Source organism: Sceloporus undulatus, chromosome 2 (genome assembly GCF_019175285.1).
Source record: "Sceloporus undulatus isolate JIND9_A2432 ecotype Alabama chromosome 2, SceUnd_v1.1, whole genome shotgun sequence".
Taxonomy (NCBI): Eukaryota; Metazoa; Chordata; class Lepidosauria; order Squamata; family Phrynosomatidae; genus Sceloporus; species Sceloporus undulatus.
The window spans coordinates 321,424,176-321,437,427 of NC_056523.1; the positions used below are offsets into that span (position 1 = coordinate 321,424,176).

Here is a 13,252-nt window from a genome sequence, read left to right on the forward strand (position 1 = left end):
TTTTCGCATGGTAACGTTGGCTTCCATTTTGCCTCTGCTCCAGCAGGACCTCTGGTTCGCGATGGTGGACCTGAAGGATGCTTATTTCCACGTCGGGATAAGGGAATCCCACCGCAGGTTCTTCGCCTTCGCCATCGGCTCCACCGCCTACCACTACAATGTGCTCCCATTCGGCTTGGCCACAGCTCCTCGAGTCTTCACGAAGTGCATGGCCCCAGTGGTGGCCTACCTCCATCAGAGGGGATTCAGCGTTTTTCCTTACCTCGACGACTGGCTGTTGACAGCCCCGTCAAGACCGGAGCTCCAGGACGCAATTCATTTTACCCTAAATCTCTTGTCAGAGTTGGGACTGGTGGTCAACCTGGAGAAGTCCCACTTGACTCCATCCAAGCAAGTCCGTTTCATCGGCTCCGTTCTTGACTCAGAAGAGTCTATGGCCTACCTTCCTCAGGACCGCTTTCAGGCCCTGTCAACCGCAGTGTGCGCCGTCCACTCGCGCAGAAGACTCAAGGCCAGGGACATCCAGGTCGCCTTGGGACACATGGCATCCACTACATTCGTCACCCCATGGGGACGACTGCGCCTCAGGCCTCTTCAGTCTTGGTTCCTCTCCATTTTCAACCCATTGACAGACTCACCAAACAGGTGGCTCACCGTACCGAGGGCCGTGACTTCCTCCCTCTTATGGTGGCTAGACTCCCAAAACGTGTGCATAGGTATGCCCTTCGTCCAGCCTCAGCCACAAATGACACTGACGACGGATGCATCAATGGAAGGCTGGGGTGCACACCTTCGGGACCTATGCGTGAGGGAGAAGTGGTCCCTGCAGGAGCGTGCGCTTCACATCAACGCGCTGGAAATGCTGGCTGTCGAAAAGGCCCTCAAAGCATTCGAATCCACCGTCACGGGCAAGGTGATTTTGCTCAGGACCGACAACACAACGGTGATGTAGTATGTCAACAAACAGGGAGGCACCAAATCCAGAACTCTCCTGGACATCACGTTGAGGATCTGGGACTGGTGCATCCACAGACACATTCTCCTCCAGGCTATTCATCTACCAGGAGAAGAGAACACCCTAGCGGATCAGCTCAGCAGGACGTCAACCTGCCACGAGTGGAGGCTTCATCCAGAGACAGTCGGCGACCTATTTTGCAGGTGGGGAACTCCCCAGGTCGACCTGTTTGCGACAGCCTCCAACAGCCACTGTCCCCAGTTCTGTTCTCGGGTGCGACACGAGAGTCCTCTCGGAGATGCATTCGCCTTCGACTGGTCCCGGGAAACGATTTATGCCTTTCCCCCGTTTCCACTGCTGACCAGGGTGGTGTCCAAGATGTCGAGGGAGAGAGTCGACGCGATCCTCATCACCCCGTGGTGGCCGAGACAGCCGTGGTTTCTGCTGCTCTTGCACCTTTCCAACGGCGAGTTTCTCCGGCTGGAGCCGAGGCCGGACCTTCTCACCCTCCAAGGGGGGAGGGTTCGGCATCCCGACATCGACTCGTTGCCGATGGTAGCTTGGAGGCTCCTGCATTGACGGCGCTGACACCTTCGGTGCGGAGGGTGATCCGTGCCGCGCATAGGCCTGCGACCCAGAGATCCTATGCCTCCAAATGGAAGAGATTCCTTTCATTCCTTGCTGAAAGGAGTTTGTCGCCGGAGAGCATCACTGTGCCAGTGGTGCTTGATTTCTTGATGTCACTGGTGGATGCGGGGCTGTGCCTTGCTTCCATAAAATGTTACCTGTCTGCTATTTGTTCACGTTTTCAATATGATGGTTTGCCTTCCTTTTTCAGGGACCCTCTGGTGAAAAACTTTTTAAAAGGGTGCAATAACCTCTACCCCCAGGTTTCTCTCTCGGCCCCGGCTTGGAGCTTGGAGGTTGTGTTGGCTGCCCTCCAATCCAAGCCCTTTGAGCCCTTGGCCACAACGGACTTGAGACTTTTAACTTGGAAGACAGTCTTCCTGGTGGCCATCACATCGGCTCGCAGGGCAGGAGAACTTTGTGCCCTACGCAGGGATGAACCTTTCCTCCGGTTCCACAAGGACAAGGTGGTACTCCGGACTGATATCACCTTCCTCCCTAAGGTGGTCTCCCTTTTTCACATGTGTCAGGACATTGTGTTACCGACCCTGGCTTTGAACCCTTCAACTATGGAGGAACGCAGCCTCCATATGCTGGACGTTAGGAGAGCCTTGGCTTTCTATTTGGACAGGACTATGGCTTCGAGCCGTTCCGAAAGACTTTTCCAGTGTTATTCGGAACCAAGAAAGGGTTTGCCGGTGTCACCCCAGAGACTCTCGAAATGGGTGGCTAATACCATCCGCCTTTGTTATGAACTGTCGGGAAAACCGATACCGGCCAAGGTCCGCTCGCATGCGACCAGGGCGGTTGCAGCATCCTCTGCCTTTCTGGCTGGCATTCCTTTAGATGATGTTTGCAAGGCTGCTGTTTGGTCCCAGCCATTGACTTTTATAAAACATTATAGACTGGACACCAGGGCAATCCGGGACGCAGCCTTTGGGAGGGCTGTCTTGGTTTCTGGTTTGCATTAATGATTTATCTTGTGTGTTGTGCCTTTGAATTGGTCTATAATGTGCTCACTTGTGTTCGCTTCCAGGGAGATTGGTCTTGCATGACCTTACAATTTCTCCTCAGGTTCTGCAGAGTTATGATTCGCTGTAACTGTGGGTTATGCTTGCACAATGCCTTAGGGTTTGGTCGTGCGTGACCTTACATGCCCTCCTTATGCTTTATAGATTATGTCTGCATTGAGTGTTGTGCAAAAAACAGGACTGACTCTTTATGGTTCACAGTTTATTGTTATAATAAATTTACTTTTGGTTTACCATAGCTTGGGTTTCAGGACACTCCCTCCGCCGTATACCTAAGCTTGTCAGTCTAAACCCATTTGTATGATTCGCAGAGACCACGAAGAAGAAGGACAGGTTACTCACCTGTAACGGTATTTCTTCGAGTGGTCATCTGCGAATTCATACAAATCCCGCCCATCCTCCCCTCGGTGTCCTGCTCACTTTGGCTCTGTCTTGCATCGCCTACTTGGCGGAAAAAATTTTGGAACTGGGGAAAAGAGCGGGAACCGGGGCTTTATAGGAGGGGGGCGGGGTTACCGCCAAAAAGTTTTCTATATGTTGCAAAGTGTACTTTGCCCAGTGATTCTAGAAGTATCCGAACAGCACTGCGCAGGCGCAGTAAAACCCATTTGTATGAATTCGCAGATGACCACTCGAAGAAATACCGTTACAGGTGAGTAACCTGTCCAAGTGTAGATTTAATGAAGTCTCATTGATTCAAAGGGTCTACCTAACTAAATTTCCAGTTGGATGTAGATTATTGTACACAGCTGACATTTGAATGTGGAACATGCCAGATCACTATGTGAGCTGAGGTACTGTGATCTTCTACCTTGGAACATTAACAGCAATTCCAGTGCAGAGGTTGGATTTTGTACTGTAACATGATGTGTTCTGTACTCTTCAACACTACCTGCTTTCTTCTGCATTACTTTGTTTTCTTCATCTGTGATATTTTCCCCCATGTCATAAAGTTATTTTAGTAGTGTGCTATAAATGAAAACAAAAGCAATTTAGATTTTAAAAAGACGAACACAAAGCAAAAGGATCCTTTAAAAAAGGAGAAACAAAATTAAGAGCAGCACCAAAATTAAAACACAGGTTTTAAAAATGAGAGACTGAGACAGCACAAGTTATTCAAAAGGCTATGAGCATAGGGTGGTCTTCACCTGGTGCTGATAAATGAAATAGGAATGGCTCTTGAATAATCTCTTTCAGAAGGCTGTCCCTTAAGTGGGGTGTCACTAATCAAAAAGACCTTTTGCCTGGTAGTCATTCAGTGGGACATCTGGATATCTGATTTTACTATTTGTGTAAATGTATTTTGAGATCAGGGTTTGAATCCACATTTAGCCATGGAAACCCATTGGGTGACCTTGGGAAAGTAACACTTTTTCAGCCTCAGAAGATGGCAACGGCGACCCCTCTCTGAAGAAACTGGCCAAGAAAACCCCATGATAGGTTCATCTTAGGGCCACCATAAGTCAGAAATGACTTGAAGGCCCTCAAAAACAGCATAGGAGAAGATAATTCAGGTAACCTGGTCCGAGGTTGTATAGGACTTTGAGGTTAAAACACTTTAAACTGTGCTCAAGGGCAAACCAGGAATTGGCACAGCTGGCAGAGCACATGTGGACTGTGGTCAAGCTACCAATCTCAATAAGTAATTAGTGGCCCTGTTTTGGATCAGATGCAGTTTCTGAACCATTCTTCAAGGCAAATCCACCTACAACATAGGGCAACTAAGAGGCTATCAGCACCTGGATACCGTAGTTATTAATGTTCTTTAGTTCTTCAGCATTTCAAGACATAGTAACCCTGAAACTTTCTGAAAACCTTTTTATGTCCTAGGGCAGCTAGCAGCATATGCCGAAATCTCCCGAAGATCAACCAGCATCAGAGGCCAGTCTCAAAAACAACACCTATTAGGTCAACAGACTTCAAATGTTCCAACATGGAGAGTCCTAGACAGGTTAAGATTCCTCTTTTGCTTCTTGCTTTTCACAGTTATTGAAATACAATCCTTGTAACAGTTGAGTAAAAGTACAAGTAGATTATGGGGACTGGCAAATATTAAATAACTTGATAGAAAAATGTAGCACTATAGACATTGACTTGGGTTGGATGAACAAGCTTCTTAAATCTATCACCTTGGCCTGTTCTATTGTACTGGCTCCAATCAGGATGGTTCAGTAGGAAGATGGCTATGAATACTGTATATAAAGGTAGCTAGTATAGTCACACCTTCTAGCCCAAGTTGCCTTTTCTGACTGCAGGTATCTGTGGTCTCAGAAGACCTCCCCCAGTCCTAAATACAGTGCGCCCGTGTCATACGTGGACGCACTATACGTGGCTTTCAGCATATGTTGAAAGCCACACCAGGGTGTGCATCCCATTGAAAGTAATGGGGGGGCGTGCGTGCCGCCAACCCATTCTGCCATGCATGAGCACCATTACTTTCAGTGGGGCTCAAGCATATGTGTGGGGTTTTTTTATGCAGGGGAGTCCGTAACGGATCCCCCACATAAAAAAGGGTGCACTGTACTACAGACTCATTGAACCAGAAATGGTAGGACCACTACACATGGGTTTTGTATGCCTGCCCATGGTACATGCCATATACATTTGAGGAGGTGGGCCCTTTTCACACCGGCTTTAAAGGCTGGATTGGGGGCAGAGTCGAGGCATAGCATCTCCATGCCTTGGTTCCGCCCCCAGGGCGGTGTGACACCATACATCACACTGCACAGTGCACAACATCACAACACTCCTCCAGTGCTGCATCCGGACAATGCAGCGCTGAAGGGACGCTGTATAGCTGCAGTGCCGCGGCTATTGCGCCCTTTCCAGGGCCCAAAAAGGAACCACTTTTTGCGGCTCCTTTTTGCTCCATGGAAAGGCCAGATTAGGGCTGCTGCGTGCGGTTGCCACAGCCCTGATCTGGCTGAAGAGGGGTGGCTGGAGGCACAGCCCCTTACAAAAGCATTTTGATCAATACCCTAACAAGAGGGAAACCATGCTTACAGTTTCTGAGGACTTCTGTGCAACCTGTCTGTGAGTGTAGTTCTAGTCACCCTTAAGATGGTTTTTTTTTTTGAACACTTAAGGGGTTATTCAGACAGTGAAAATAATCTTGATAAAAAGTGGGTTGAATCTTTCTTGTTCACATGCAATTGGAATGCATCCAATTCATTTTTTGTGGGGCTGCCAAAAACCCCACTTAATCTGCAATAGTTGATCTCAGGTTTCCCTCCCGAGTTTTCCTAAAATATTGGCATTGTCATCTGTGTAATTAACCAATGTGAATAGACCCGGGATACACCATGATAAAAATCTACATACCTTGAATGTGCTTCAAATACATCAACTCCATCTTTATTCACAATGCCAACACTTGTGAGCAACAGAACTTGCCGAGATGCAATTCTGATAAAAAATATAGTGTGAACCACAAAACTGGAATGAGTTAGTGAAATTATTCATATAGTTATGCTGAAAAACGACATCTAAATCACTTTTATAAGATTTTGTTCAGGGAGGCAGGATTTTGTGCAAAATGGCACTGAAAAGCCAGTGACAACTTGTGACAACCAATGACTACCACATGTAGAAACTGATTTGATACATACTCCATTTGTCCATTAAAATTTGAGAACTGTAGTTCTATGAGAAGAGCTATCACTATGAAAACAATACAATTAAGCAATTTAAAGTTAAACAAGTTTATAGCAAAATCTGAATTGTTGTGTTGGTTTGTTTTCACCATGAATCTTGATTTCCATATAAGAACAACCAGCAAGACTGAAACATATTTTATTGGATCTCAAAGCCATGCTAGAAGAGAGTTAATTCCTTGAGCGTGAAGCATAATTTCGAATTCTAGTAGTTTTTGCATGTGATACTAAATCCTGAATTAGTGCTGAATACAACACAACTATTTGCTCTGCTTGAAGTATCAAGTGCAGAATTGTGGAAATAACTAAATGGAGTGACTTGGAGACTTTAGCAACTATAATTTCAAATCTGATTCTTGTTGATACTTTTTCTACAGGACACTGAAGATGCCTTAGGTCGTATTTCATCTGAATTTGGTTTAAATGTATCCGCAATCCACAAAGGAGGAGCTGGAGAAGGGGCTCATCCTAGAAGGGTTAGTTATAATCTGACTTTGGCCTCAAACAGACAACCTAAAAGGGCCGCTGCCAAGCCATGTTGGGGGTGTGGTGTTCAGATGAAGCATGTCCCAAATGCAGCTGGAAGCTGCCTCAAGTGTGCCTCATCCTGGAAGAACCAGCCCAAAATGAAGCAATAAAATACCGCTCCTTTTTGGCACTCAATTCAAGACCGTGGCGGCAGCCTGGATCGGGGCTAGTTGCATGCAGCTGCCACGGTCCTGGGAAGAACAGCAATGGCATGGTCCCAGTGTGGACCTTTTATGCCATCTGCTTTGCCCCCTTGTTAAAAGAAGTTTATACTACATTTTTGATGTCTGAAGGTGGAAATGAGAGGAAATATCTTATGGGGTAGTTTAGACAAATCATTCAAACAAATAGCGAGCACATGTAGGGGCAACGTCAGAAAAGCTAAAGCACAGAATGAAGTCAGGCTTACTAGAGAGGTTAAGAACAACAAAAAGGGCTTTTTTGGATATGTCCGCAGCAAAAGGAAGAAAAAGGAAATGGTAGGGCCACTGCGTGTAGAAGATGGCAAAATGTTAACAGAAGACAGAGAAAAGGCAGAACTTCTCAACACCTTCTTTGCTTCAGTCTTCTCAGAAAAGGCAAAGGGTGCTCAACATGAGGATAAAGGAGCAGAGGACAGAAAAGGGGAATTTCAGCATAGAATAAGTAAAGAGATAATATAGGAATATCTGGTTAATCTAAACGAATATAAATCTCCAGGACCAGACAAACTACATCCAAGGGTATTAAAAGAACTGGCAAATGTAATATCTGAGCTATTGGCAATAATCTTTGAGAACTCCTGGAAAACAGGAGAGATCCCAGCAGACTGGAGGAGGGCAAACGTTGTCCCCCATCTTCAAAAAGGGGAAAAAAGAGAATCCAAACAATTATCGTCCATTAGTCTGACATCTATACCAGGAAAGATTCTAGAGCAGATCATTAAAAAGAGAGTCTGTGAACATCTAGAAAGCAATGCCATAATCACAAAAAGTTAACATGGGTTTCAGAGAAACAATTTATGCCAGACAAATCTGATCTCTTTCTTTGATAAAATTACCAGCTTGTTAGATGAAGGGAATGCTGTGGATATAGTATATCTTGATTTCAGTAAGGCCTTTGACATGGTTTCCCATGGCATTCTTGCAAACAAACTGGTAAAATGTGGGTGAGACAACGTAACTGTTACATAGATTTGTAATTGGTTGACTGGCCGAACCCAAGGGGTGCTCAACAATGACTCCTTTTCATCCTGGAGAGAAGTTACCAGTGTGGTCCCAAAAGGCTCTGTCCTGGGCCCAGTGCTATTCAACATCTTTATCAATGACTTGGATGACAGACTTGGGGGTATACTTATCAAATTTGTAGATGACACCAAATTAGAAGGAGTAGCTAATACTCCAGAGGACAGGATCAAACTTTAGAATGACCTTGATAGATTAGAAAGCTGGGCCAAAGCTAACAAAATGAATTTCAACATACTTAGGGTGGAAAAATGAAATGAACAGGTATAGGATGGGTGACACCTGGCTGAATGCAGTGTGATGTGGTAGCTAACAAGGCCAATGAGATTTTATGCTGCATCAATCGAAGTATAGTGTCTACATCAAGGGAAGTAATAGTACCACTCTATTCTGCTCTGGTCAGGCCCCACCTGGAATATTGTGTGCAGTTCTGGACACCACAATTTAAAAAGGATGTTGAAAACGAGTGTGTCCAAAGGAGGGTGACCAAAATGGTGAAGGGTCTAGAAACCATGCCCTATTAGGAACAACTTATGGAGCTGGGGATGTTTAGCCTGGAGAAGAGAAGGTTAAGAGGTAATATGATAGACCTGTCTAAATACTTGAAGGGATGTCATATTGAGGAGGGAGCAAGCTTGTTTTCTGCTTCTCCAGAGAACAGGATCCAGAACAATGGATGCAAGCTGCAGGAAAAGAGATTCCACCTCAACATTAGGAGGAACTTCCTGACAGTAAGGGCTGTTCAACAGTGGAACACACTCCTTCCTTGGAGTGTAGTGGAATCTTCTTCCTTAGAGGTTTTTAAACAGAGGCTGGATGGCCATCTGTTGGGGATTCTTTGATTGAGATTTCCTGCATGGCAGGGGGTTGGACTGGATGGCCCTTGCGGTCTTTTCCAACTCCATGATTCTATTACTCTAATTTACCCTTGTTAAGTTCCATCTTACTCTTGCTATTTTAACAAAAGTTCCTGAGAGAGGGAACAGGTCAGGTGTGGGGAAGTCTGGGGTTAGAATTCAGCATCCTTAGATAGTGCAGCCTGGTGGAAACGATTGCTGATCTGTACACTGTCCATCCCTACCTACTTTAAATCTAGCTGTCATTTGAATTCTCCACAATGCCTGCAACAGAGCACTTTCATGGTTTTTTAAAAGCTAAAGCCAGCCACCTGGCACTGCTCAGACTAATGCCAGGTAACCTTTCCTCAGGCTGGCAGAGGCAATGGTATGGGAGAGTAGATGAGACCAGGCCAACATAAAAGCAAATGTAAGAGATCATGCTGATCTGTGTGACCAGCAAATTGATTTGACTTGTTTGTAGCCCTTGTCGCATAACCATCCTAGAGGCTTTCCCAGGAATGTAGCCTTCCTTTCCTTTCCTGGTATCCTTTAGGCTTCTGCTTCAATACTCCTTATGGTCTTTAAGGCTGGTAAACATTCTTATTTCTCCTTTAGGGTCAAATTATTGATTTCCGTGGGATGATCCAAGATGCTATTAAAGGTGCATCGAGTGAAATAGCCTTGCATAGCCTTAACTGTAATCCGGATCCTTCAGTGAGTGATTTTCTTTCTAACCAATAAAATAGATTTAAGAAGTGATGCCTGGATTGTGCTCTAAAGTCTATGCTGAAAAAAAGCTCTGTGAGAAAAAGGGCCCCTTGTTTTTTTTCCCCCTTTTTCAAAATGCTTTTATGACATCTCTGTAACAGAGATCTGGAATAGTTTGAGTAATAATAATAATAATAATAATAATAATAATAGGCATGCTGGGTGGGGCATTAGACAGGTGGGGCAGGGTTAAAGGGAACTCAAGAAGAGAATGTAATGGAAGCAGCAGCTCCCGTTGCACAGTTATGAAGACATGCAATAATTAACATTAAATAGCATTAAATTAACATTAAATAATTAAGTAACCTGTACTAATATGTATATATTTAATTATTTTTGTAGAATGTACACAATAGGCAGTTTTTAAATCTATTTTAATTGATTGTATGTAAAGCAATGTGTAAATTTACAGCGCTATATAAATAAAGCTTAATAATAATAATGATAATGCAATATTGGGGCTCTGAATGCGGTATGTTTCCTCCCCCCTCCCCCCCCGATGCAATTGATGCAAGAATGAGGCTTATGTGATACACGCTTTAGTGCTCCCTTTCCCTGGCCTGACTGTAAAACCAAATGTGGTCTTTGGGGCCCTTCACCTCACCGTTAGGACCACATATTTCATTTTCATCCTGACATAGCTGTGGATCTCCAAATTGGGGGATCACATGGTTTTTCAAGCATGGTCCCATTTTGATCTTGGACAGGATACAATATCCAAGGTGCAGGGAAGTTTTCCAGTCCAAATAACTACAACATCTCTTTAATTCAGCTCTTACTTTGTATGTTAGGTCAGTGAAGTATGGCAAATATTCATGAGCCTCAGTATCTCGCTGCAACAGGAATTAATGTATCTGAAGAGGAACTTACCCAAAAGCCTGTTTCAAAATGATGCTACAAGTTATATTTGATAATGCCTCCAAATAACTAGGACAATTTTGTTTTGTATGATTGTGCATGCTTTGTGTTTTAATAGGAACGACTGTTAAAACCACTAGGTGCCTTTGTCGGGATGACTGCTGAAATGAGAGAACTTGCAACTGTAGTAAGCCGGGTATGGTTGAACATTTCTTTTCCATCTCAGGGTGTGTTCTGCACTAATTGCTTGGAAAATGAATGCTTTTAATTACCGTATATACTCAACTATAAGTCGAGAAATTTATGGCCCAAAATGGACTCCAATATCAAGGATCAACTTATGGAAGGGTCAATAGGTTACTACAGCTGATAAAGTTCATTAAAAAAAAGTGCCCACCTTCCTCTGTAGCCAAGTAAACAGCTCCCCATTTGAGTCCCGGTGCCTGCAGCCTCTCCTCTCTCCGCGAGTGTGTGAGTGTGTGATCCTTCAGCCCTCCCTTGCAGCTGGAGCTAACAAGCAGCTACTGAGGGAAGGGAGAAGGATGCAGAGAGAGGGAGCATGCCCAAGCTTGGACCCCGTTTTGCAAACCATGGGTCTGGAAATGCTGGGGTTAAAGGCAAGCCTGGGGTCCTCCTTTTTCCCTCCAAGCCATGGGTCTGGAAATGCTGGGGTTAAAGGCAAAGCCGGGGTCCTCCTTTTTTTCCATGGAAGCCATGGGTCTGGAAATGCTGGGGTTAAAGGCAAAGCTGGGGTCCTCCTTTTTTTTCCATGGAAGCCATGGGTCTGGAAATGCTGGGGTTAAAGGCAAGGCTGGTGTCTTCTTTTTTCCCCCTGCAAGCCTTGAGTCTGGAAATGCTGATGCAAAGAGGGGTGTGTGTGTGTGTATGTATGCACTCAGACTTGTTTCCCCATGCTGATACTGTGACCCTTGAGAGAGGTTCAGAGAGAGAAATGTAGAGCGGGGAAGTGGTGCTTTGTTTCCCCCTTTAGATCTTATGTAACATGCCCTCGACTTATCCACGGGTCATATCAAAATCCATGATTTTGGCCTCAAAAACTGCCCTTGATTTATACATGAGATCGACTTATACATGAGTATATACGGTATCATTCAGTACGAAATATAAGGTGTGAGCAGTAAAGGAAACAGGTATGGATATTGTTGCACTTTGGACATAATCCAAGGGGAGAGAGCCCTGTTGTCAGCTGGGAGAAGCGAACTCTCACTGTTGTGCGACAGTACTCATCTGTTTCAGTGGAAGTTCATTTTCGATTGCCTTTTCTGTGTAGCCTTGTGCAGAATGGTTTCTGGCAAAACTGAAAGACTATGACCTGAATCCTCTTGGTTAGTCCCAAGTTAGAGAGGGAGTTTGTGGATGTACCTTGAAGTCACCTGTCCAGTTATGGCAACCCATGAATTTCATAGGTTTTTCTTAGGCAAGGAATATTCAGAGGTGGTTTTTGCCAGTTCCTTCCACTGAAATATGGCCTACAGCAACTGGTATTCATTTGTGATCTCCCATCCAAGTACAAACCATGGCTGACCCTGCTTAGCTTACAAGATCAGGTGGGTTCTGGTGCTTTAGGTTATTTAGGCCCATGTAAAATAATCAGTCCTCAAATGTTTGCTGGAATACAGGGGTCTTCACCTACTAAGAAAAGGATAACAAGGATGGACGCAGGCTAACCTCCCTAGTCTAAAAAGAATGTGAAGTAACCTATCCCTTTCCAAATTGCTGTTTAATTTTAAAACATATCCAAGCATAACATGTTCCATCATAAGTGAATTTATATTTCAGTATCTATTATACTTGTACATGAAAATGGGAAAATGGGAAATTGGTTTGTTTACTTGCTTGTTTTAATGAAAATCAATGTTTTGCAGGAGATCTATCTCCATAACCCAAATGTAAAATGGGATGATATTATCGGACTTGATGCAGCCAAACGGTTAGTCAAGGAAGCTGTTGTGTATCCCATACGGGTAAGTAAATCCTACATTACTAATTTCAAAGGCACAAGACTGGTCTATTTTCATGGACAAAGTCCTGAAGTCATACCATGTAGTTTTTTCCCTTTACCTTTATTTCTAGGTGGCAGCTTTTGATTTTGGCAAGATTAGTTTCTTAGAAGAGAAGGTTGAGAGGTGATATGATAGCCCTGTTTAAATATTTGAAAGGGTGTCACACTGAGGATGGAACAAGCTTGTTTTCTGCTGCTCCAGAGAACAGGATCCAGAACAATGGATGCAAGCTGCAGGAAAAGAGATTCCACCTCAATATTAGGAAGAACTTCCTGACAATAAGAGCTGTTCAACAGTGGAATGCATTCCCTTGGGGTGTGGTGGCGTCTCCTTCTTTGGAGGTCTTTAAACAGAGGCTGGATAGCCACCAGTCAGGGATGCTTTGATTGTGTCTCCCTGCATGGCAAGGGTTGGACTGGATGGCCCTTGAGGCCCCTTCCAACTCTATGATTCTAGATGGGCCTAGGATGTGGAAGTAAGGCAGGCTCAGAGACAGGTATGGAACTGGGAAACAGTGATTTCTAGTGTTGACTTCCTCTACTGTCTGCCCAGAATATAAGTTTATTCAAACACTGCTATGCTGTAGCTTACTCTTCCTGGGCGTTTTGGGATTTTTCAACCAAATTTGATCTTGCAGGAGTCAGTGGGGGTTCAGGTAGCACCAGGGGCCACATTTTCACTGACAACAGCTCTTCAGATTTCAGACAAGGGGCTTTTACAGATTTGCCTGTAGATGCCAACATAAA

At 44.6% G+C, this 13,252-nt stretch overlaps 1 protein-coding gene across 2 annotated transcripts; it reads left to right on the forward strand.

Moving 5' to 3' along the window:
• Positions 1–4,473: 4,473 nt before the first annotated feature.
• On the forward strand, positions 4,474–12,725 carry LOC121923551 (katanin p60 ATPase-containing subunit A-like 2). Of its 2 annotated transcripts, XM_042454084.1 has the most exons (6): positions 4,474–4,564; positions 6,644–6,742; positions 9,472–9,570; positions 10,601–10,678; positions 12,369–12,467; positions 12,577–12,725. In XM_042454084.1, exons 1-6 carry the CDS (start codon positions 4,547–4,549, stop codon positions 12,631–12,633), a joined length of 450 nt encoding a protein of 149 aa, XP_042310018.1. In that variant the 5' UTR covers positions 4,474–4,546; the 3' UTR covers positions 12,634–12,725. The 2 variants fall into 2 exon arrangements, with proteins under 2 accessions (XP_042310018.1, XP_042310017.1); XM_042454083.1 differs by having other exon boundaries at positions 12,369–12,725.
• The last annotated feature ends 527 nt before the right edge of the window (positions 12,726–13,252 follow it).